At 43.0% G+C, this 21451-nt stretch overlaps 1 protein-coding gene across 1 annotated transcript in view; it reads left to right on the forward strand.

The window, feature by feature from the left end:
* Positions 1 to 2768: 2768 nt before the first annotated feature.
* Positions 2769 to 21451, forward strand: part of wdr26a (WD repeat domain 26a) — a 30514-nt gene continuing 11831 nt past the window's right edge. Inside the window, exons 1-6 of the mRNA XM_088998458.1 lie at positions 2769 to 3423; positions 10259 to 10358; positions 10465 to 10521; positions 11266 to 11402; positions 18050 to 18147; positions 18788 to 18944. Coding sequence (XP_088854584.1) covers positions 3125 to 3423; positions 10259 to 10358; positions 10465 to 10521; positions 11266 to 11402; positions 18050 to 18147; positions 18788 to 18944 — 848 coding nt within the window. The 5' untranslated portion in view covers positions 2769 to 3124. The remainder of the gene's footprint in view (positions 3424 to 10258; positions 10359 to 10464; positions 10522 to 11265; positions 11403 to 18049; positions 18148 to 18787; positions 18945 to 21451) is intronic.

Below are 21451 nucleotides of genomic sequence, written 5' to 3' on the forward strand. Positions count from 1 at the left end.
TTGTCCAGGGGGAACCGGAGTTCGAATTGCTCCGTTTGCCGCTGTAGATCACTGCTAATGTTATTGAGTTTGTTTGCTGTGCATCGTATTCGTTCTTTTATCAGAGTCATCCGCACCTTTTTGATGATTCTTTCCGCGTTCCTGGTTGGGATCGGGTTTTTAATCCTCAGACTGGCCGGAACGACTTCTTCGTCCCGGCAGCGCAGGTTGAATCTCAGGTGGTTTCGATAGCGAGCCCGTTTCCTTGACAGCTTTTCGAGGAGGCGAAACTCCTTGACGCATGTCTCTCCAAAACTTTCCCGTAATCGTTGTACTAAATTCATCCTGTCTACTTGATAACTAATGTTAAGCAGATTCCTTACTTACAGACAGTGTATTGTAGGTGTTCAAATACCTGACATGTTTCGGCGACTACTTCCGCCATCGTCAGAGTGTCACGGATGTTGCTGTGACGCGCCATTTTCAGCTGGTGTTGCTATGAGGGCGTGACCTACCTGTCAGAAACGACTACCTCTCTACTACCTGGAGCAGCATCCTGGAGGGACGAGCGGACAGCGGGGGGCGTGGCTTGCCTGTCAGTTCAGGTATTTGAACACCTACAATACACTGTCTGTAAGTAAGGAATCTGCTTAACATTAGTTATCAAGTAGACAGGATGAATTTAGTACAACGAACATCCTGACCGGTTGTAAGACCAGCCTCACACAAGGCCGCTACACCTGGAGGCACAACCAGGTCCTAAAGAGTTTGGCAGTTGTCCTTGAGAGCAAGAGGAATACCATCAACTCCTTGCCAATGCGAGCCACCACGTCCAGCACAGCACCATTGACTTTCATCCGAGAGGACAGGAAAAGCCCAACCATCCTACTGCTAAACCAGAAGTTGGACAGCTATCCGGGGCCCGCGATTGGGAGATGCGGGTTGACATTGGCCAGCAATTGGTTTTCCCAGCGGAGATTGCAGCCACCACCCTCAGACCAGACTTGGTGCTCTGGTCCTCGTCACTCAAGGCTGTCTACATCGCAGAACTCACAGTCCCGTGGGAAAACTCTGTTGAAGAGGCCTATGAGCGCAAGAAGCTGCGCTACACAGAACTCGCAGTGGAGGCACAACAGCGGGGATGGAAAACCAAAGTATATCCAATTGAAGTTGGATGCAGAGGGTTTGTGGCTTCCTCCACCATCAGGCTGCTAAAAGACCTGGGTATCCATGGACAGGCTCTGCGGCACACAGTTAAGTCACTCTCTGAAGCGGCAGAAAGAAGCAGCCACTGGCTCTGGATGAAGCGGAAGGACCCTTGTTGGGCTCATAGGTCAGCAACCTAAGACCCCCCCCCCTACCAGCTTCTGAACATCTGATTGGGCATGGGACACAAGCGCAGGCGTGATCAACCTATCTGTCTATCTAACTTTCTATCTGTCTATCCAGTCTATCTGTCTGACTCTATCTCTATCTATCTCTATCTCTCTACCTCTACCCTCTCTATCTCTACCTCTCTCTAAATCTCTCTCTATTTCTATCTCTCTATCTCTATCTCTAAATCTATCTCCCTATCTCTATCTCTACCTCTACCCTCTCTATCTCTACCTCTATCTCTACATCTCTCTCTCTCTCTATCTCTACCTACCTCTCGATCGCTCTATCTCTATCTCTCTATCCCTAGATTCTCTCTATCTATCTTTACATCTCTCTCTATATCGCTCTCACTACTGACGATGGCACACTACAGACGATGTGTGTCATCTATGATGTCCCAAATTCACAACCTCCCATCCCTGAGGCACAGCTCCCACACCACTCTCAACATCAAGGCTAATCTCATGTGAGGACCATCCATTGGCACAAATGGACAGAATAACATCACGTCCAGTGTTTCATGATTCTTCTTCTTTGTTTTCAAATCTTTAAATGACCTTGTGCCACCTTGCCTCTCCCAAGCTCATCCGCCCCAAAACACCTTACCGGCGCCTCGGGTCATCTGACCAGCCATTATTAGAAGTACCGAGAACTAAACGGAAGCTCTGGGGGGGATCGAGCCTTTTCCGTTGATGGTCCGTCTTCCTGGAATGACCTGCCACCTTCCATTCGGCAAGCCTCCTCGCTTGCCCATCTTCAAAAGTCGCCTCAAAAACCACTTTGGCAAATGACTCAGGATGACTCATACTCCTTTGTGGTTGAAATACAGTCTGATTTCTATTTGTGTTCAGCATTACAGCTACATCCCACTTAATCACATTTATTTTGAACTCTTGGCTCCACTAATTGACCCAAGTGAAATGTAAATTACTCCACTGTGAGACTAATAAAGGCAAATCCAATCCAATCCAAGTTTGCACATCTCACAGCCCAATCGGATTTATGTTAAATCAGCATTTCTTTAATGTACAATATTCACCACCCAAACCTTCAATCATTTTATTGGTCAGTAGCGGAATTAAAAAAAATACTGCTTATCGGAAGCCTCATGTAGAGCCTTTCGGACTGGAATGTGTACATGAACCATCAAAGTGGCAAACAAATACACCCAATAGTTGTAGTAGTGATAGTTTGAAACACAACTCGAAATTAATACTTATCTGTTCAAACTGTCCCACATTGAGTTTTTTCTATGGCTCTGGCTCCCCTTGAACTGTCCTCTGATCGCACATGCATCCAGTGATGTTGTAATTGGTGGTGGTGCGGATTAATGGACGTGGAGGGATCAGGCACGCGTGCGCCCCTAGCGGTGACGCCGCACGTACAAAAAAGACATGAAGGAATTTCCGCCGACGTCACTGCGTAAATCCATAACAGGGCTGCAGCTGTCTGAGAGCAACAATAACAAGCCTTAATAACCAGTAACTTTATCGCGACCGAAGCGCTAAATGACAGCACCAAATATTTCGAAATCCCGCAAAATGTGGCGATAGGAATAATTGCCGACTTCGTCTCTTCGTCCTCCGAGTCGAACTGTTATCTTTTTTTGTCGCAGCAACCGCCGCGTATTACTCGGCCGCGAGGGAACGAGACAGTTGGGGGGGCTGCATCTGGGTCAGTGGGCCTGTCGGCTGCTTTGCCGGTGGTTTCGTTGCCCCCCTGCGTCTTTCGAGCTTTTATTTGACCTCGCCAAACAAAGTGTGCTAACATGCAGGCTAACGGGGCAGTACCGGACCGTGACTCTGAAGTGTCCAGCCTAAACGGTACCCAGAACGGCGACTTGTCCGCCGCTGGAGCAGCTCACTCCAATGGACTTGTGTCAGCCACCAACAATGGAAACCCAGTGAGTAACAACAACGGAGTGTCAACCCAGCCCGCGACCAACAACATCAACAACAACAGCTCGGGCGACATCAACTGTGGCGTCAAGAAAAAGAAGCGCCTGTCTCAGTCTGAGGAAGACGTCATCAGGCTCATTGGGCAACATTTACACGATTTGGGTCTCAAGTAAGTGAAATGGAGTGGACTTTGCAATGTACCCAGCATCAACATGGGACGCGCATATGTTACATTTGACAACTATTTGGGGAGAAATTGGTGTGAGTTCTGTCTTCTATGACGACAAAGCGCTTACCTGCGTCAGGGAATAGCAACGCCATCAAACGTGAATTCCGAAATTTAAGTGTGCCATTCGCAATACACAGTGGTGGGCCGTCAGGGCCAGCGAGGCCTTCTCTGCTGGCCTAACATAATCAGATATCATTATCATAATTATAATAAAAGTCAATTTCATTAAAAAAGTATTTTTTCTAAATATATATATAATTATTCTACATACTGTTTTCTTGATGTTATATTATATCCATTTGGTTATGCTCCTTTCAGTGTTGTAGTTTTAGGTCAGAGTTTTTAATCCAATCAAAATTCAGCTAGTTTGTGTCGCCAGGCTGTATGAAATCTGACCTACGCCTTCAGAATCAACAGTGAGGGCGTCTGTGCACTGTACATGAACGGGCACATGTAGTTGATATACAGTTGCGATAGCCAATCAGATCACGAGTTGGCACAGTAAGGCCAGCTCGAGGGCCTCGCGTTGAACATGACGTACGCGTCCTGTGATTGGATACTCACTTTACCTCAGCCCTCAGGGGAGGCAGCGCTATGCAAATCAACCAAGCTGACAACAGATCAGACCTGGAAACTTTAGCAGAAAAAACAAGTATATCTACTCGCTTTTTTAACCCACAATGGCTGAAGGAGAGGACAACTCGCTGTCACATGTAGGTAAGCCTATTCTCAAGAACAAATGAAAAAGATTTGTTTACTTTTATTTTCAACAAATAGTTCGTTTTGTGAACGTCTTGTTGTTTTTCTTATATTAAACTGACATTTTGTAATTTAGCGTAAAATCTTGTTAAAGATTGCATATTCTTGGTGGACTTCATAAAACTTTGTGGACAAATGATTTTAAATTTCCTTTTATTTTTAAGTGTTTGCGGTATCACGTATAGTGACAAGTTCTAATTGCTGATGCAGATTTATTGATGTGTAATTGCTCCGGAAAATAGCCTGTGTTGTAGACGATTAAGGTGATGCCACGCCCAGTATTGCGTGTGTGTGCTTTTGTAAATGATATCTCCAGCCGTTGTGTCATAAATTATGGTATTACGAGGGATATTTGTTCAAGTCTGACTAAGCAGAACTTCACTGAAGGCCTAGGTGTGAAATGCACGGACCGCCACTGGCAATACATATTTGCAACCTCGTCTTCAATGAATAGTTTCTTGTCACATAAAATCGGGACATTGACCACGCTGTTGAAACTAAAGCCTGTGTCACATTGTGGGCCCGCCACATTGACCCGTTGATGAGTGACTGACTGCCTTGACTTCTAAAGGACAGACAGTATTATCACCGCAGTTAGTATGACATATTTTTTAAATGATCATTTCTTTATATATAATCAACGAGAATATAGTTCAGGTCTGTTGCGCTAGTCATTCTGGCAGCGGTCTTAGCGTTTTAACAGTAACCAAAATGGTAACTTTTTGTAGAAATGATGCACAGCAGTGTCAATCATTGGTCTGGGAACTCGACAAACATTTTATTCTGCGCAGGCTCTTAAAAAGGCTTCACAATTTCCGGGTATCACATGATCAGCTCGTTTCGCGGGTGATATCAATCATGAAATTTCCACAATCGCGTCTTTGCCTCACACACACATCCACACACGCACACTCAACACTCCCACTCAAAGACATGTTCACAATTTCATGCAGCAAACAAAAAGAAAAACACGAAAAACATGACCTTTTCATTTTCGGATTCTCTGCAGTAAACACACTGATCAGCATGATTTTGTATAAAACCATTCTTTATGAGGTGATTGTTTAGTAACATGTTCCAGTTACGCCCTGACTGCTTTAAGCCATACAGTGATTTGTTGAGCTTACATACCAAACGTTCTCCTGTTTGTGATGTGATCTCAAAACCTTCAGGTTGCTCCACATATAAATCACAGTCCATTGGGGCATGGAGATATGCAGTCTTCACATCCATTTGGTGTAGGGTGAGATCTTCTTGCACAGCCACCTGCATCAGTGCTCGAATGGAATTCATATTAGCTGTCGGCGAAAATGTTTCTCAGTCGTCAATTCCTTCCACTTGACCAAATCACTTTGCCACAAATCTGGCTTTACAAGTCTCAGATCCATCTGGGTTTTCTTTCACCGTATACACCCAGCGACCTCCCACTGCTTGTTTGCCCTTTGCTACTGGGGTCAGAGTGAAAGTCTCATTTTCTTTCAGGGATTCCATCTCCTCTTCCATTGCAGTAGCCCACATTTTTGACATTTCAGATAGCATAGCCTCTTTAAAAGTCCTAGGTACACCGTATGTTACTTTGTAGAAATAGTCAATATTTTCAGCTTTGTCATCATCACACTTAGTTTTACATATGTACTCCTTTAAATATTCTGGAGCCCTTTTTTGTCTTTTAGGAAACCTCCTTCCCTGTTCAGTCTGAATATTGCCTGTTTCTACTGTCTCTTCAGCACTCGAATCTTTGCTTTTCGCTGGTTGATCTTGACTCTGTTTGATTTCCTTTAGGGGTACTTTACTGTAGGTCTGAATATAGTCCCACAAGTCACAACCCGTTTGACTTTGACCATCTGTGTTTTTCATTAAAACTTTCACCAGTCTATGTTTCAGGACTTTCCTTGTCTCGTTCCTTGTAGTACACATTATAGGCTGGACTATATTTATACTAATATCTATCGGACGGAGAAGATGTTTTGTGGAAATGCTGGGATGTAGAGTGCTTGCTTGAGTCTCGTCTTCACGCGTTGTCCCTTGCTGTCCAGCAAGTAGACCTCAGCCTCGCCTCTCATCTTTGCCATTCAGCTGACCTTGGTTCCGTCTGCAAGCTCAATAATGTGGTCCTCGGGTTTGAAGCTCTTGTCGACTGTTTTGAAGTTCGTGACGTCGTTGACCATATGTGCTGTGGCGCCACTGTTGACCATAAAGCCTTTCTTGTTTCCACTTGTCGGATGGTCATTTAGATTGAAGAAGAATGTGTGCTCTGACTCGATCTCGTCAGCAGCTCCCTTCATGACGTCGCAGCCTCGTCCTCGACCGCGTCGGCCTTGATGTGGCGTGTCCCACCTTCTTTCCTCTCTTCTCGGCTGGAAAGTGTGAGGACATGTCCTGGCCATGTGCCCTCTCTTACCGCAGGTGTAGCACTCGATACTATTATAGGCTGGACTATACTTATCAGAGCCTACGAAAATCCCCTTTTCACATCTGAAATCTAACTTCTTTTTGTCCTGTTTATACACGTAACATTCACAGCCAAATATTTGCATGTTAGAAAGGTTGGGTACCTTTCCTGTAAAAGCCTATTAAGGTGTCTGCTGTAGCCGCTAATTGTAGCATCTGTTGCGAATTTGAGCAGCCGTTTGTACAGCATATGTCCATAATTGCTTGGGAAGGTTACTTTCCAACAGCATGCATCTAGACATCTCAAATAGTGTTCGCCAACCTCTCTCGGCAGTACCGTTTTGATGGGGCGAGTAGGGTGCACTCGTCTCATGCCTTATCCCGTTCTTTCTTAGTAAAGATTGAAACTCTTGCCTAGTGAACTCTGTGCCGTTGTCGGATCGGATGCATTTTATTTTTCCATATGGAGCTACATCGGCTATGAATTTTTCTGTAGCCTTTGTCGTGTCAGCCTTTGCCTTAATAACATATGGAAAAATCATTCCACTGTGGTCATCAGTGAATGCTATCAAGTACCTGTAGCCGTTTCTATCTGTCGGTTCTATAGGACCCCACAGGTCTGTGTGCACTAGCTGTAGCACAGTTGCAGCTTTAGCATCTGCATGTCTGTTCCTGCTAAGTGTAAGCTTGCCCTGTGTGCATATTTCACAGTTTTGATTAGGCTCGTGTTTCCCTCTAATAGACATTCCTTTAACCACTTTTTCTAATTTAGCAACATCTTTGAAGTTACAATGACCCAGTATTTTGTTCCAAGTTTGGATATCATAACAACCATATGCTTCATCGACATTTTTCTCTTCTATTGTGTTTAGGTAATACATTCTACCAAATACCTCCATTTTGAATTTTGTCCCATCCCTGTGGACTAACCAGTCATCACCATCTTTGAAGCGGACCTCTACTCCACTTGCTGTTGCTGCTTTGACGGAGAAGATGTTCTGCGGAAATGCTGGGATGTAGAGTGCTTGCTTGAGTCTCGTCTTCACGCGTCGTCCCTTGCTGTCCAGCAAGTAGACCTCAGCCTCGCCTCTCATCTTTGCCATTCCGCTCACCTTGGTTCCGTCTGCGAGCTCAATAATGTGGTCCTCGGGTTTGAAGCTCTTTCGACTGTTTTGAAGTTCGTGACGTCGTTGACCATATGTGCTGTGGCGCCACTGTTGACCATAAAGCCTTTCTTGTTTCCACTTGTCGGATGGTCATTTAGATTGAAGAAGAATGTGTGCTCTGACTCGATCTCGTCAGCAGCTCCCTTCATGTGGCGTGTCCCACCTTCTTTCCTCTCTTCTCGACTGGGAAGTGCGAGACATGTCCTGGCCATGTGCCCTCTCTTACCGCAGGTGTAGCACTCAGTATCAGCCAGGTCAATTTTCCTTCCTCTCCCTCTCCCATGCGGTTTTGTAGTCCCGCTGGTTTTCATTACATTGTCTTTGTTGGCACTCTGGTCACCTTTTCCATACTTTTCGGTATTCTCAAAACTTATTAGCTTAGTTTTGAATTCGCCGAAGGTCATTCTGTCATTAGATTGATTGGGTGACGTGCACAACGAACGGTTTGTAAGAGTCAGGAAGCCCTTTTCGCACCATGGCTATCTGAAGCCTGTCGCTAATGTGCTCTTCTACTCTTCTTAATGAGGTGAATAGAGTCTCTGCTCGGATGACGTAGTCTGTGACTGTCTCATAGCTGCCTTTTCAGAGTGAGGAAAGTTCGCAATACAAACTCACCACCCGTGTTTTGTCCTTTCCAGCATAATGCTCACGGAGAATCTCCAGTGCTCTTCTCCTGTCACGTTTTGCGTCTCTCATGACCAGCGATAGGCTCTTATTGTCCAGACAACATTTTATTCAGCACATGCTCTTAAAAAGGCTTCACAATTTCCGGGTATCACATGATCAGCTCGTTTCGCAGGTGATATCAATCATGAAATTTCCTCAATCGTGTCTTTGCCTCACACATACATCCACACACGCACACTCAACAAGGTCTGATCTGGTAACCCAGATAGGGTTTACAGTATCCATCTCACTTCATCATACACCTTCATACGGAGGACAAACAAACATGAAAATAAACTAAGTACATTGAGGGCATACGAAAGAAAAACAATCGGGAATATAAATAACGTAACTTGAAATGTGTTTTTTTTTCACGATTCCATACAGAGAACCAATTTCAATAGACAACCAATTTCAATAGTTCTCTCTTCACTATTTGAAATTACAATGTTTTTAAAGGTAAGCATAAAGGTATAAAGTTAAGCAGGTTTGGGAGTTTACTTTTAAAATGTATTATCATACATACCAGTTAGCTGTTTAAACATGTAGTGGGCAACACAAACAATTACAATAATAATGAAATGTAACTTGAAATGGTTTAATTGCTTTTGCATTACTCTCATGCCAAATATGGTGGTGAAGGTAAAAATAAATGTTGCTACATAACTTGGCTGTTGGATAATGTAAATTTCTCCACTGGGAGACTAATAAAGGCCAATCTAATAATTTATTATTATTATTATTATTATTATTATTATTATTATTATTATTATTATTATTATGTCAGGAAGGGCATCCGACGTAAAAGCTTGGCCAAAACAAACATGCGACATGCGGACACTGATTCGCTGTGGCGAACCCTTGAAGGGAAAAGCCGATGGGAAAAGATTATTATTATTATTACACATTTGTAGACAGTGGCCTCCTTTTATGCACAGTAAACGCCATCATCATAAAGGACGTCATCGAAAAGATGAATGGCACTTTTCTTGTATTGTCAATACGCTCGATCTTTTCACCATATTGCCATGCACTGTCGAGTTGCAAAACATCAAGCAATATCTGATTGCACCACTCATAAACACTGACATGTCATTTGACTTAGGCAACGTGCTTGAGAAAACTCGATAAATGAATAGAATGATTTCAGCTCGCTTCTCTACCACTGTGGTAGAATTGTAAAGGTTGTAGTTTTGGACATATTTTTAATTCAATTAGTTTTTAGAGCAAGTGGGCTTTTTAGCTTTTATATTTTGGTGATCCTTTTGTTTGGTTTTTATGTTTTGTTTTGTTTTGTTTCTAAGTATTTATAGGCAGCTGGGTTGCACATTGGCCTCACAGTGCAGAGGTGCAGTGACTTTATGTGTGGAGTTTACATGTTCTGCCCGTGCCTACGGAGGTTCTCTGAATACTATGGGTTCCTCCCACATTCCTAAACATGCATGGCAGTCTAATGGGGCACTCGGAATTGTCCTTAGGTGTGACTGTGAGCGCGAATGATTGCTTGCTTCTGTGTGCCCAGCGATTGGCTGGCAATCAGTTCAAGGTGCACACCGCCCACTGCCAGAAGACAGCTGGGATAGGCTCCGGCATCCCGCCAGCAACTTTAGTGAGGATTAAGTGGTTCAGATAATGGATGGACATCTATTTATATCAGAATCAGAATGCCTTTAATCGTGCCACATCTGTGTGTATGGTAGTAGCTCCACCTAACACAAAAAGTTACATCTAATAATGTACTACCAGGTCAATGATGTGAATTGATTTTGTCCTCTGTGATATGTTGTTAACAGTCAGACGGTGGACCTCCTAATGCAAGAATCTGGGTGCAGACTAGAGCATCCCTCTGCCACAAAGTTTCGCAATCATGTCATGGAAGGAGAGTGGGACAAGGTTAAATCAAGTTATTTACTTCTCTGTCATATCCCCATGAACATGTATCTGATTTAATTTGTCATTTGGAATAGTTAAATGAATTTGCTTTACCTTCCTAATTTAGGCAGAGAGTGACCTAAATGAGTTGAAGACACTGATGCATTCTCCAACTGCGATAGTGGTGAGTGTCCACAGACCGCCAGCACAACTAAACATTTTTTGGGGGTTATGCATATTCATGAATGAAGGACAGATTGAGTATGTGGTGTGTTGGAGCTCCATCATGCGTTAATGAGAAGGACAACTGGCTGTATGTGCACCATGAACCCGAAAACCGTGTTAGCTGTGCCATTGCACTTTAACATGCTCATTTGCAGACTTTGAAGCACATAGAAGCACCTATTCATTTGTAATGTTGAAATTTGACCTGTACCAAGCATGCGTTCCTATGCCCGCCTCTCAGCCGGAGATCAGCCCTTTGTCCTTCACAATTTTTTTAGTAGCACAATTACTTATCAATTTAGCATCATTTGCTATGATTGCCATGGTAGCTAAAAAAACGCAGATAAGACTGTTCCATTTGAAAACAGGTCCAAGTCTTGAATTCTTGGGATTGGATTGGATTGGATTGGATTTGCCTTTATTAGTCTCGCAGTGGAGAAATTTACATTTCACATCGGGATGTCCCGAATATGTTTTATTTTTGGCACATGAGTCTGAGTTTTTGGTTTTAAGTGTCTGTTGATACAAAGTCCCAATACAATACATTCTTGTGGTAGGTATTTTACATTGTCAAACTTAATACAGAGGGTTTTACTGACAGGGTTGATCACTGCTTGATTAAAGTGTCTAATGTGTTATACATATCATGTGGGATTCACATTGCTATTTTTTTTCTCTGCTTTCTGAACATTAAACTGTCCAGCGCATGAAGTTCCTCCTGCTGCAGCAGAAGTATTTGGAGTATCTCGAGGATGGTAAAGTTTTGGAGGCTCTGCAGGTTCTCAGAGCCGAACTCACACCTCTCAAGTACAACACAGAGCGCATCCATATTCTCAGCGGGTGAGTATACTAAACCTTGACATCAGTAATCCCCAAAAATAAAATAATCCTGATTAATTTTGGTTGAAACAGTATGATTGTGTTTTTCCCCTCTTCTTCAATGAATACAGGTTTAAGGGTTCTCACTAGGACTATTTTATATATTAGGCAACATAGGCATATGCTCAGGGCACAGTAGCCTTTAGGGCAGGGATGGGCAAACGTTTTGACTCGCGGGCCACAATAGGGTCTAAAATTTGACAGAGGGGCTGAGCCAGGAGCATTTGGAGGGAGTGTTTGGGCCAGATATACTAAACCGAAAGCATTAAATGTAGTGTGTGCAAACCTCATAGCACAGTAAGAACACTAAAACCCAATTTATTAACTGTTTTTCCAATGTGAAAAATAGCCCTTATCAGTTATCCGTCTGTGTAAGCTCTCAGTCGTACAGGAGTGGTCCATCGATGAGAAGGTTTCTTCAGCCGTCATCTGTACAAAAGTGAAGGTTTCGGACGTTTCGCCTCCTATCCAGGAGGCGCCTCCTATCTTCGTCAGCGTATCAGTTAATAAATTTGTCTCAAGGAATATGCAAGATATGGATGGCATTTACATACTATTTTGCAGATACTGGGAGGAGGAAATGGAAATAGATTAAAATAACATACGCACCAGTGACGTGCGGTGAGGTTCATGGCTGGTGAGCCACTGACGTCATCACAGTCAGATTTACAAACATATGAACTCCACAGAGTAGCTTATTAAAGTCAAAGTCAGCTTTATTGTCAAATATGCTAATATGCATGACATACAGCACAGATGAAATTACTGTCCTCTCGGACCCAGCATTGGCAACAGTTAACGTGTTTTGTTTAAAATGTCATGTCAGCATTCTTTACATACTGTATACAAACTGTAGCATAGAAAAAAAGAATTAAAAAACCGTTAATATGATGTTACCTTTACTTATAAATGAAGTCCAAGTCTCTCTGTTTCAATGGAGATCATTGCGAGTGAAGAAAGTCGTCCTTGATCAGTCCTGTTCCGACTGTATGTTTTCAGTCTTTTGTGCTGAGAATGACCGCTCCGCTGATGCAGTAGTAGCTGGAACAGTGAGCACGAGCTGGAGAAACTTTGTCGCTTCAGGAATAGTTTCAATGAGCCAAAAAGCTGAGAAGCTGTCCAGGAGATTTACAGTCATCCCTCGCCGTTTGTGAGCTATACAGTCCGTTGTTGGTCTTCCTTTAATTATTATCTCCTGCTTCGATTCAATTTAGATATGTAATCCACCATTCTGAAAATAAGGCCAAGCAACACGAAAAAAGGACTGGATGGTTGCACTTAACTTGCTATTTACTGTAGCTTGCTCTCACTAATTCTATTATTCTGCAGTCGAGGAGTCGCAAGAAGATTCTCTAATCACCAGCGCCCCCCGTCATGAGGCAGGTGAACTGTGTGCCTCACCTATGCACACTGTTTTGATAAAAATAAAATAAAATAAACACTGTCGTACAGTGTTTATAATGTACAGTGACTGTACATTATATACACCAGCTAAACTGTAGAAATTTAGTTCATATACTAAAAGCTTTTGAACACTTTAAGAGTGATATGCAGAGGATAGCAATGCGGTCTCACTGCAGAGCAAGCCAACAGTTAGCATAGTGATTGCGCAATCCGTGGTGAGGCTCACCCGGCTGCTGCCTCACTGCTCGTCTCCACTTAGTATTTGAACGGTAAATGTGAAAATTCAGCGATTTTGAAAAAAAATCCAAAGATGGTGACGTTAAATGGAAAAGAACGTTAAAGTACAAATCATTAAATAAATATAACTTTAATTTATTTTGTCATTTGATATTTCCATGATGACAGGTGAGGCACAGCCTCACCTGCCTCCCCTGACTGCACGTCACTGATACGCACTGTGATTTATCAAGATTGCGTCTGTTTTTAATAAGTTTCAATCGAAGGTGCAAAGTTAAAGAAATCAACATTTATTGAAAAAAGGAATCACTTTCAATATGCGAATCAAACCTATGAATCCCATACCGGATTGGTCAAGGCCCGGGTTAACAACGGCCGCCATTGGTACTGTTGACCTTCAGGGTACCAGTGGAAAATGGACTACTGTTGGTCGAAGAAGGAGAGGAGGGAGTTGAGGAAAAGAAGGAAGGAGGAAAAGAGAGAGATGGAATGCCAAGAGTATAGAACTAAGAGTAGGGACTTTGAATATAGGAACAACGACAGGTAAAGGTAGAGAGCTGGTTGACATGATGCAGAGAAGGAAGGTAGACATACTGTGTGTCCAGGAGACCAGGTGGAAAGGGAGCAAGGCTAGAAGCTTAGGGTCGGGGTTTAAGTTGTTATATCATGGTGAAGACAGAAAGAGAAATGGAGTTGGGGTTATCTTAAAAGAGGAGTTTGTTAGGAATGTCTTAGAAGTAAAAAGATTATCAGAATGATGAGTCTGAAGCTAGAAATTGAAGGTGTGATGTTCAATGTTGTTTGTGGGTATGCCCCACAAGTAGGATGTGAGCTGGCAGAGAAGGAGGAATTTTGGTTGGACTTTGATGAAGTCATACAGAACATCCCGAGAAGTGAGAGGGTTGTAATTGGTGGAGACTTCAATGGACATGTTGGTGCAGGAAACAAAGATGATGAGGAGGTGATGGGTAGGTTTGGACTCCAGATGAGGAACGCTGAAGGACAGATGGTGGTTGACTTTGCTAAGAGAATGCAAATGGCTATTGTGAATACTTTCTTTCAGAAGAGACAGGAACATAGGGTGACCTATAAGAGTGGAGGCAGAAGTACACAGGTGGACTACATTTTGTGTCAACGGCGCCATCTAAAGGAAATCAGTGACTGCAAAGTAGTGGTTGGTGAGAGTGTAGCCAGACAGCATAGGTTGGTGGTGTGTAGGATGACGCTGGCAGTGAGGAAGATGAAGAAACCAAAGGCTGAAGTGAGGACAAAATGGTGGAAGTTGAAAAAGGAAGAGTGTTGCATGACATTTAGGAAGGAGGTAAGACAAGCACTGGGTGGGCAAGAGGTCCTTCCAGATGACTGGCAAACTTCAGCAAACATAATCAGAGACACAGGTCGGAAAGTACTTGGTGTATCAAGTGGAAGAAAGGTAGATAAGGAGACTTGGTGGTGGAATGGGGAGGTGCAGGAGTGTATACAGAGAAAGTGGTTAGCAAAGAATAAGTGGGACACTGAGAGGACGGACGAGAGTAGACAGCAGTACAAGGAGATGCAGCGCACGGTTAAAGTAAAGGTGGCAAAGGCCAAACAAGAGGCCTATGATGACTTGTATGCTCGGCTGGACAGCAAGGAAGGTGAGACTGATCTTTACAGGCTGGCGAGACAGAGAGACAAAGATGGTAAGGACCTGCAGCAGGTTCGGGTGATTAAGGATAGAGATGGCAATGTATTAACAGGTGCCAGTAGTGTGATGGCAAGATGGAAAGAGTACTTTGAAGTATTGATGAATGAGGAAAATGAGAAGGAACAAAGAGTAGAAGACGTGAATGTTGTGGACCAAGACGTAGCAAGCATTTGCAAGGATGAAGTGAGGAGGGCGCTGAAGAGGATGAAGGGGGGAAAGGCACTCGGCCCTGATGATTTACCAATCGAGGTATGGAAGTGTCTTGGAGAGGTGGCGGTGGTGTTCCTGAAGAATGGAGACGAAGTGTACTCGTGCCCATTTTTAAGAACAAAGGAGATGTGCAGAGTTGTACTAATTACAGAGGAATAAAGTTGATGAGCCATACAATGAAACTCTGGGAAAGAGTAGTTGAAGCTAGACTAAGACTAATTGCTGCTGTGGACTGCAAATTTCCCCATTGCGGGACGAATAAAGGTATTCTGATTCTGATTCTGATTCTAAGAGCAGAAGTGAACATTCGTGAGCAGCAGTATGGCTTCATGCCAAAAAAGAGTACGACAGATGCAATGTTTGCTCTAAGAATGCTGATAGAGAAGTACAGAAGGAATTGCATTGTGTCTTTCTAGATCTGGAGAAAGCGTATGACAGGGTGCCCAGAGAAGAGCTGTGGCATTGCATGAGGGAGTCTGGAGTGACGGAAAAGTATGTTAGAGCAGTACAAGACGTGTATCATGACTGTAAGACAGTTGTGAGGTGTGCTGTCGGTATGACTGAGGAATTGAAGGTGGAGGTGGGACTCCACCAAGGGTCAGCTCTGAACCCCTTCTTGTTTGCTATGGTGATGGACAGGCTGACAGACGATATTAGACAAGAATCTCCTTGGACCATGATGTTTGCAGATGACATTGTGATCTGTAGCGAGAACAGGGAACCGGTGGCGGAGAAACTAGAGCTGTGGAGATATGCCCTGGAAAGGAGAGGAATGAAGATCAGTCGCAGCAAGACGGAATATATGTGTGTGAATGAGAGGGATCCAAGTGCAAGAGTGGTGCTACAGGGAGAAGAGATAAAGTAGGTGGAGGATTTTAAGTACTTGGGGTCAACTGTCCAGAGCAATGGAGAGTGTGCAAAAGAGGTGAAGAAGCGTGTCCAGGCAGGCTGGAGCGGCTGGAGAAAAATGTGTGATGTGTGATAGAAGGGTTTCAGCTAGGATGAAAGGAAAAGTGTATAAAACCGTGGTGAGACCAGCCATGATGTTTGGACTGTAGACAGTGCCACTGAAGAAAAGACAGGAAGCAGAGCTGGAGGTAGCAGAGCTGAAGATGTTGAGGTTTTCTTTGGGAGTGACCAGGTTGGGTAGGATCAGGAATGAGTACATTAGAGGGACAACTCATATTAGAGGCTTTGGAGAGAAAGTCAGAGAGGCCAGACTGAGATGGTTTGGACATGTCCAGAGGAGAGAGAGTGACTATATCGGGAGAAGGATGCTGAGTCTTGAACTGCCAGGCAGGAGACCGCGAGGAAGACCGAAGAGGAGGTTTATGGATGTGGTCAAAGAGGACATGAAGGTAGCTGGTGTGAGAGAAGAGGATGCACAAAACCGGGATAGATGGAGGACATTGATTCGCTGTGGCGACCCCTGAGGGGAAAAGCCGAAAGGAAAAGAAGAAGAAGACACAACAAAATACTCAAGCTCAATAATATCTACTTGTGTTAAACTCCACGAAATCATGGATGGATTGTCCTGACCGCACGCTCTACAAATTCGCCACGGACGCCCTCGCCTTCCCGCGCAAACAGTCCACGTGTATCGTTGCCAAGCACACAGACATAGGCTACCTGCAGGTGAAATTTGTATACTCGGCACGGCAGCCAATCAGAAGTCTGCTTCGTGCTTCGGACTTTGAGTTTTGAAAGGCACTTAGAAATTAAATGTATTATTATTATTATTATTATTATTATTATTATTTCCCAAGCGTTATAAGGCTGTGCATTTGCATATCATTTTCCACAATAGAGGCACAGAACCTCAGCCCAGAAGAAAGATTCAAAAGAAGCTAAGAAAATTTGTGACGCTACAAAAAGTAAATGCACATTATGCCGTGACTGTAAAGTGTACTTGAGAGTTATGAAGGGGGCTCAGTGGCTTGTAGCAGACAACACAACACAAAGAATGCATTGTGCACCATGACGGCAAACAACAACTGGAGCAAAATCTTCAGCCACGGATGTTTACCGTGAATTAAGAAAGGTAGCATTTGTGGTAGATACACCCTTAATTAAAAAAAAAAAAAACTTTACACCTTGCGACAATGTTTTTTTTGGGGGGGGGGCGATTTCACATCTTTCTTTATGGCCGGGCAGGCAACTTTTCAGAGTTGTCTGCCCTGTTGTCCGCTAATTTTTTGTCATGACTTTCAGACACTGTTTTAAACTATAATTTGGACAAGTTCGGCGGGCCGAATTAAACCGCGGGCCGTTGTTTGCCCATGTCTGCTTTAGGGGGTGTCCAAAAATCAGGAAAAACAACGTACATTCATATTACTGGAAATATGTGAAAACAAGTTATTGTTAAAAACTCCTAAAATAGATATGCTAACATTCATATGTAACCCAATGGCCTGGATATAAGGGTCCTTCCAGAACCGCTGGATATTTTGGCTTCAAACGTTTTGAAAAAATTAACCTTCATTTTCATCAATAGGTAATAAACTATCAAAGGCTTGATTAGCCCATTTTAGATTGGAATAGTGTAACTCCATATTAGGCTTCTTGATTACCAGGATTTTGGGAGTCAATCACAGATTGCTGATCAGGGATTTAAAAAAAAATGTAAATAAAAACATTAAAAATGATGACTGATGAGTCAGTTGTAGTTGCAATATGAAGTGAAATGTCTGTTAAATAGCGTGTTGTTGACTACACATGTAAATGATCCAATTACTTGTTTTATTTATTATTATATAATTATTATTATTTATTTTATTAGCATATTTGACAATAAAGCTGACTTTGACTTTTTTTTTTTTAAAGAGGCAGTGTATATGAATGAGCAAATGGGATATGAGGATAGTCAGTTTGAATTGGGTTGTAAATAGTAATCTTTCATTTCTTTTCTAAGTTTTTATAAATTGCTGATGGAGGAGGCACCAAAAAAGATCTTACTCAAGCATGACACTGAGATTTTTTGAAGAGAGTTGGAGCCGTGATTTTCGCAACAGTCATATATCAACTCACTGTCTTTGACACTAGTTAAGGAGCTTGATTGTGTGATTTGAAGGTACCTGATGTGCAGTCACGCGGAGGACCTGCGAGTCAAAGCGGACTGGGAAGGCAAAGGCACTTTATCCCGATCAAAGCTGCTGGACAAACTCCAGAGTGAGTGCAGCCTGACTCATCCACACCAAGTGTACTGTACACAGTGTATTGTACATTTTGGGTGACTGATCCTCGTGCCTTGACTGAAATCCTGCAGCTCCTTTTCTACAATTTACCTCGTTTCTGGTGTAATCAACCAGATTGCCTGATACAATTGATGAGATTATTACACACTTAAAAGGTCATGTATTTTCTATGATTTCGTTTAAGTCATCAAATTATCTCTTCACAATAATTTAGTGTGATGATCATTGTAGGCAGTGTTAAACCACTGTAATCTATTTTTACCACCCTTATAATTTTTCATAGAATACATCCTATGATTTTAATTAGTCATAGTTGCATGTCTGATTCTTTTTTTCTTTCAGTTGCTTTAAAAAACTCATTCAAGTAGTTTTTCCCCCATTTGTATTTTACAATTCCCACAATATCGACTGTGACAGTCACCATATCCGTAGCAAGACTATTCGTTGTGTCACTACGGATTGGTTGATGTGGATCTATGTCACATCAACCCCTTTCCATGTGTGATTGTTGCCTGGCAGAACTAAATAAAAATATATTGTCAGTTGATGAAAAGTTATTTGAGCAAAGACTTTTTCTGTGCATAATGCAATGTGATCTTTCTGTGTGTGTGCAGCCTACCTGCCTCCATCAGTGATGCTGCCTCCTCGCAGACTGCAGACTTTGCTAAAACAAGCGGTGGAACTACAGCGTGAGCGCTGCCTTTACCACAATACTAAGCTGGACAGTGGGTTGGACTCTGTCTCCTTGCTGCTTGACCACAGCTGCAGCCGGTAAGCCGCAGTGTTTTGAAAGCCTTTGTGATTTCCTTGTCATTCAAAATTATTGACAGTTTTTACTAGAGCTTGGCTATTTGATGATATATAATGTGACCACGTGGTATGTAATTGTGTTTAATGAATATGACTGCTTTGGGGAAAAATATACTAATAATGTATATCCTCTGCCTGTGCCTGCATGGGTTTCTTCCGGATACTCTGGTTTCGTCCCACGTTCCAAAAAAATGCTTGGCAGGTTAAAAGAATTCTCTAAATTGTCCCATGGTATGAGTGTGAGCATGAATAGTTGTTCATCTCGGTGTACCATGCACTCGGTTGGCATCCGTTTCAGGGTGTATCCCACTGACTGGCAGTGCTTGGGTGATGGAGTACACTTCACAGATTTTTTGCTGGAACTGCATGCAAGCAAAATAACGGACAATTCTAAAGGTCTCTGGAGAGAAAATTAATTATATATTAATATTAATTAATATATATATTAATATCATATTAATTAATATGAAATAAAGCTAGGTTCACAGCAAACAGGAAATGGTCCATGTCCCTCATATTTCAACCATCAGTGCATCTACAAAAGTGAACAAAAAAGTTTTGTTTTCCCATTATTCACGTGGTCTTTCAAATACAAAGAAAATATGCTGTGTTTAATCGTTATTGGCGCGAATGGCTGCTGCTGCTCACCTGCAGAAAAAAAAGTTCTTATCCTGTAACTCTAATGTGTCCTTGAGAGTTTTGAAATAAAATGTATTATTATTATTATTATTATTATGTGTATGTGTGTGTATATATATATATATATATATATATGAGGAATATATATAATGAGGAATAAGCGGTACGGAAAATGAGATGAGATTGAGATATATACAGTAAAGTCTCGTTATATCGATATTCAAGGGAGTCCGAAAAAATATCGATATAACCGGGACTATCGATATATCCGACCCTGTTTGCATGTAATTTTCTCCGTGCGTGCATAGAAATAGTATCGATATAACCGGGACTATTGATATATCCGATATCGATATAACGAGACTTTACTGTATATACACATATATATATATATATATATATATATATATATATATATATATATATATATATATATATATATATATATATATATATGACAGAACAGTCGCTCAAGACTGCAGGTCCCGACATACCAACCTGTGCACAGCCTGGATTGATTACAAGAAAGCATATGACTCGATGCCACACACATGGATCACTGAATGCTTGGAGTTGTATAAGGTCAACAGGACCCTGAGAGCCTTCGTTGCAAACTCGATGAGGATGTGGAAAACCACACTTGAAGCAAATGGCAAGCCACTAACGCAAGTGTCCATCAAATGTGGCATATACCAAGGTGATGCACTCTCCCCACTGCTGTTCTGCATAGGACTGAACCCCCTCAGCCAGATAATCGCCAAGACAGGCTATGGATACCGCCTCAGAAATGGAGCTACGATCAGTCACCTCCTCTACATGGATGACATAAAGCTGTATGTTAAGAGCGAAAGGGACATAGACTCCCTGATCCACACAACCAGGATCTACAGCAGTGATATCGGAATGTCATTCGGGCTGGAGAAATGTAGTCGGATGGTGACTAAGAGGGGCAAGGTAGTTCACACTGAAGGGGTCTCACTCCCTGAAGGAACAATAGCAGACATTGAAAACAGCTACAAGTACCTCGGTATACCACAGGCCAATGGCAACCTCGAACTAGCAACAAGGAAAGCGGCTACGACCAAATACCTCCAGAGGCAAGTCCTCAGAAGCCAGCTCAATGGCAAGAACAAGACCCGGGCAATAAACAGCTATGCCCTGCCAGTGATCAGATACCCTGCAGGAATAATAATAAGGTGGCCAAAGGAAGAGATTCAGACCACGGATGTTAAGACCCGAAAACTCCTCACCATGCACGGAGGGTTCCATCCCAAGTCCAGCACCCTGAGACTGTACACAAGCCGTAAGGAAGGAGGCCGGGGACTAGTGAGTGTGAGAGCCACTGTCCAGGATGAAACATCCAAGCTCCATGAATACATCAAAGAGAAGGCTCCAACGGATGATGTACTCAGAGAATGTCTCAGTCAATGGGGAACAGAGGATGAGGTGCTGGAAGAGGGACAATCATGGGAGGAAAAGCCCCTACACGGGATGTACCACCGAACCATAGCAGAAGTGGCTGATCTCAAGAAGTCCTATCAGTGGCTAGAGAGGGCTGGCCTAAAGGACAGCACAGAGGCACTCATCCTGGCTGCCCAAGAGCAGGCCCTGAACACCAGAGCCATAGAGGCAGGGATATACCACACCAGACAAGACCCAAGGTGTAGGTTGTGCAAAGAGGCACCTGAGACAATCCAACACGTAACTGCAGGGTGTAAGATGCTGGCAGGGAAAGCCTACATGGAGCGCCATAACCAGGTGGCTGGCATAGTCTACCGAAACATCTGTGCGCAGTATGGACTGGAAACCCCAAGGTCAAAATGGGAAAC

The sequence above is a fragment of the Hippocampus bargibanti genome, linkage group LG06 (assembly GCF_051943395.1).
Source record: "Hippocampus bargibanti isolate YZ-2025 linkage group LG06, ASM5194339v1, whole genome shotgun sequence".
Lineage (NCBI taxonomy): Eukaryota > Metazoa > Chordata > Actinopteri > Syngnathiformes > Syngnathidae > Hippocampus > Hippocampus bargibanti.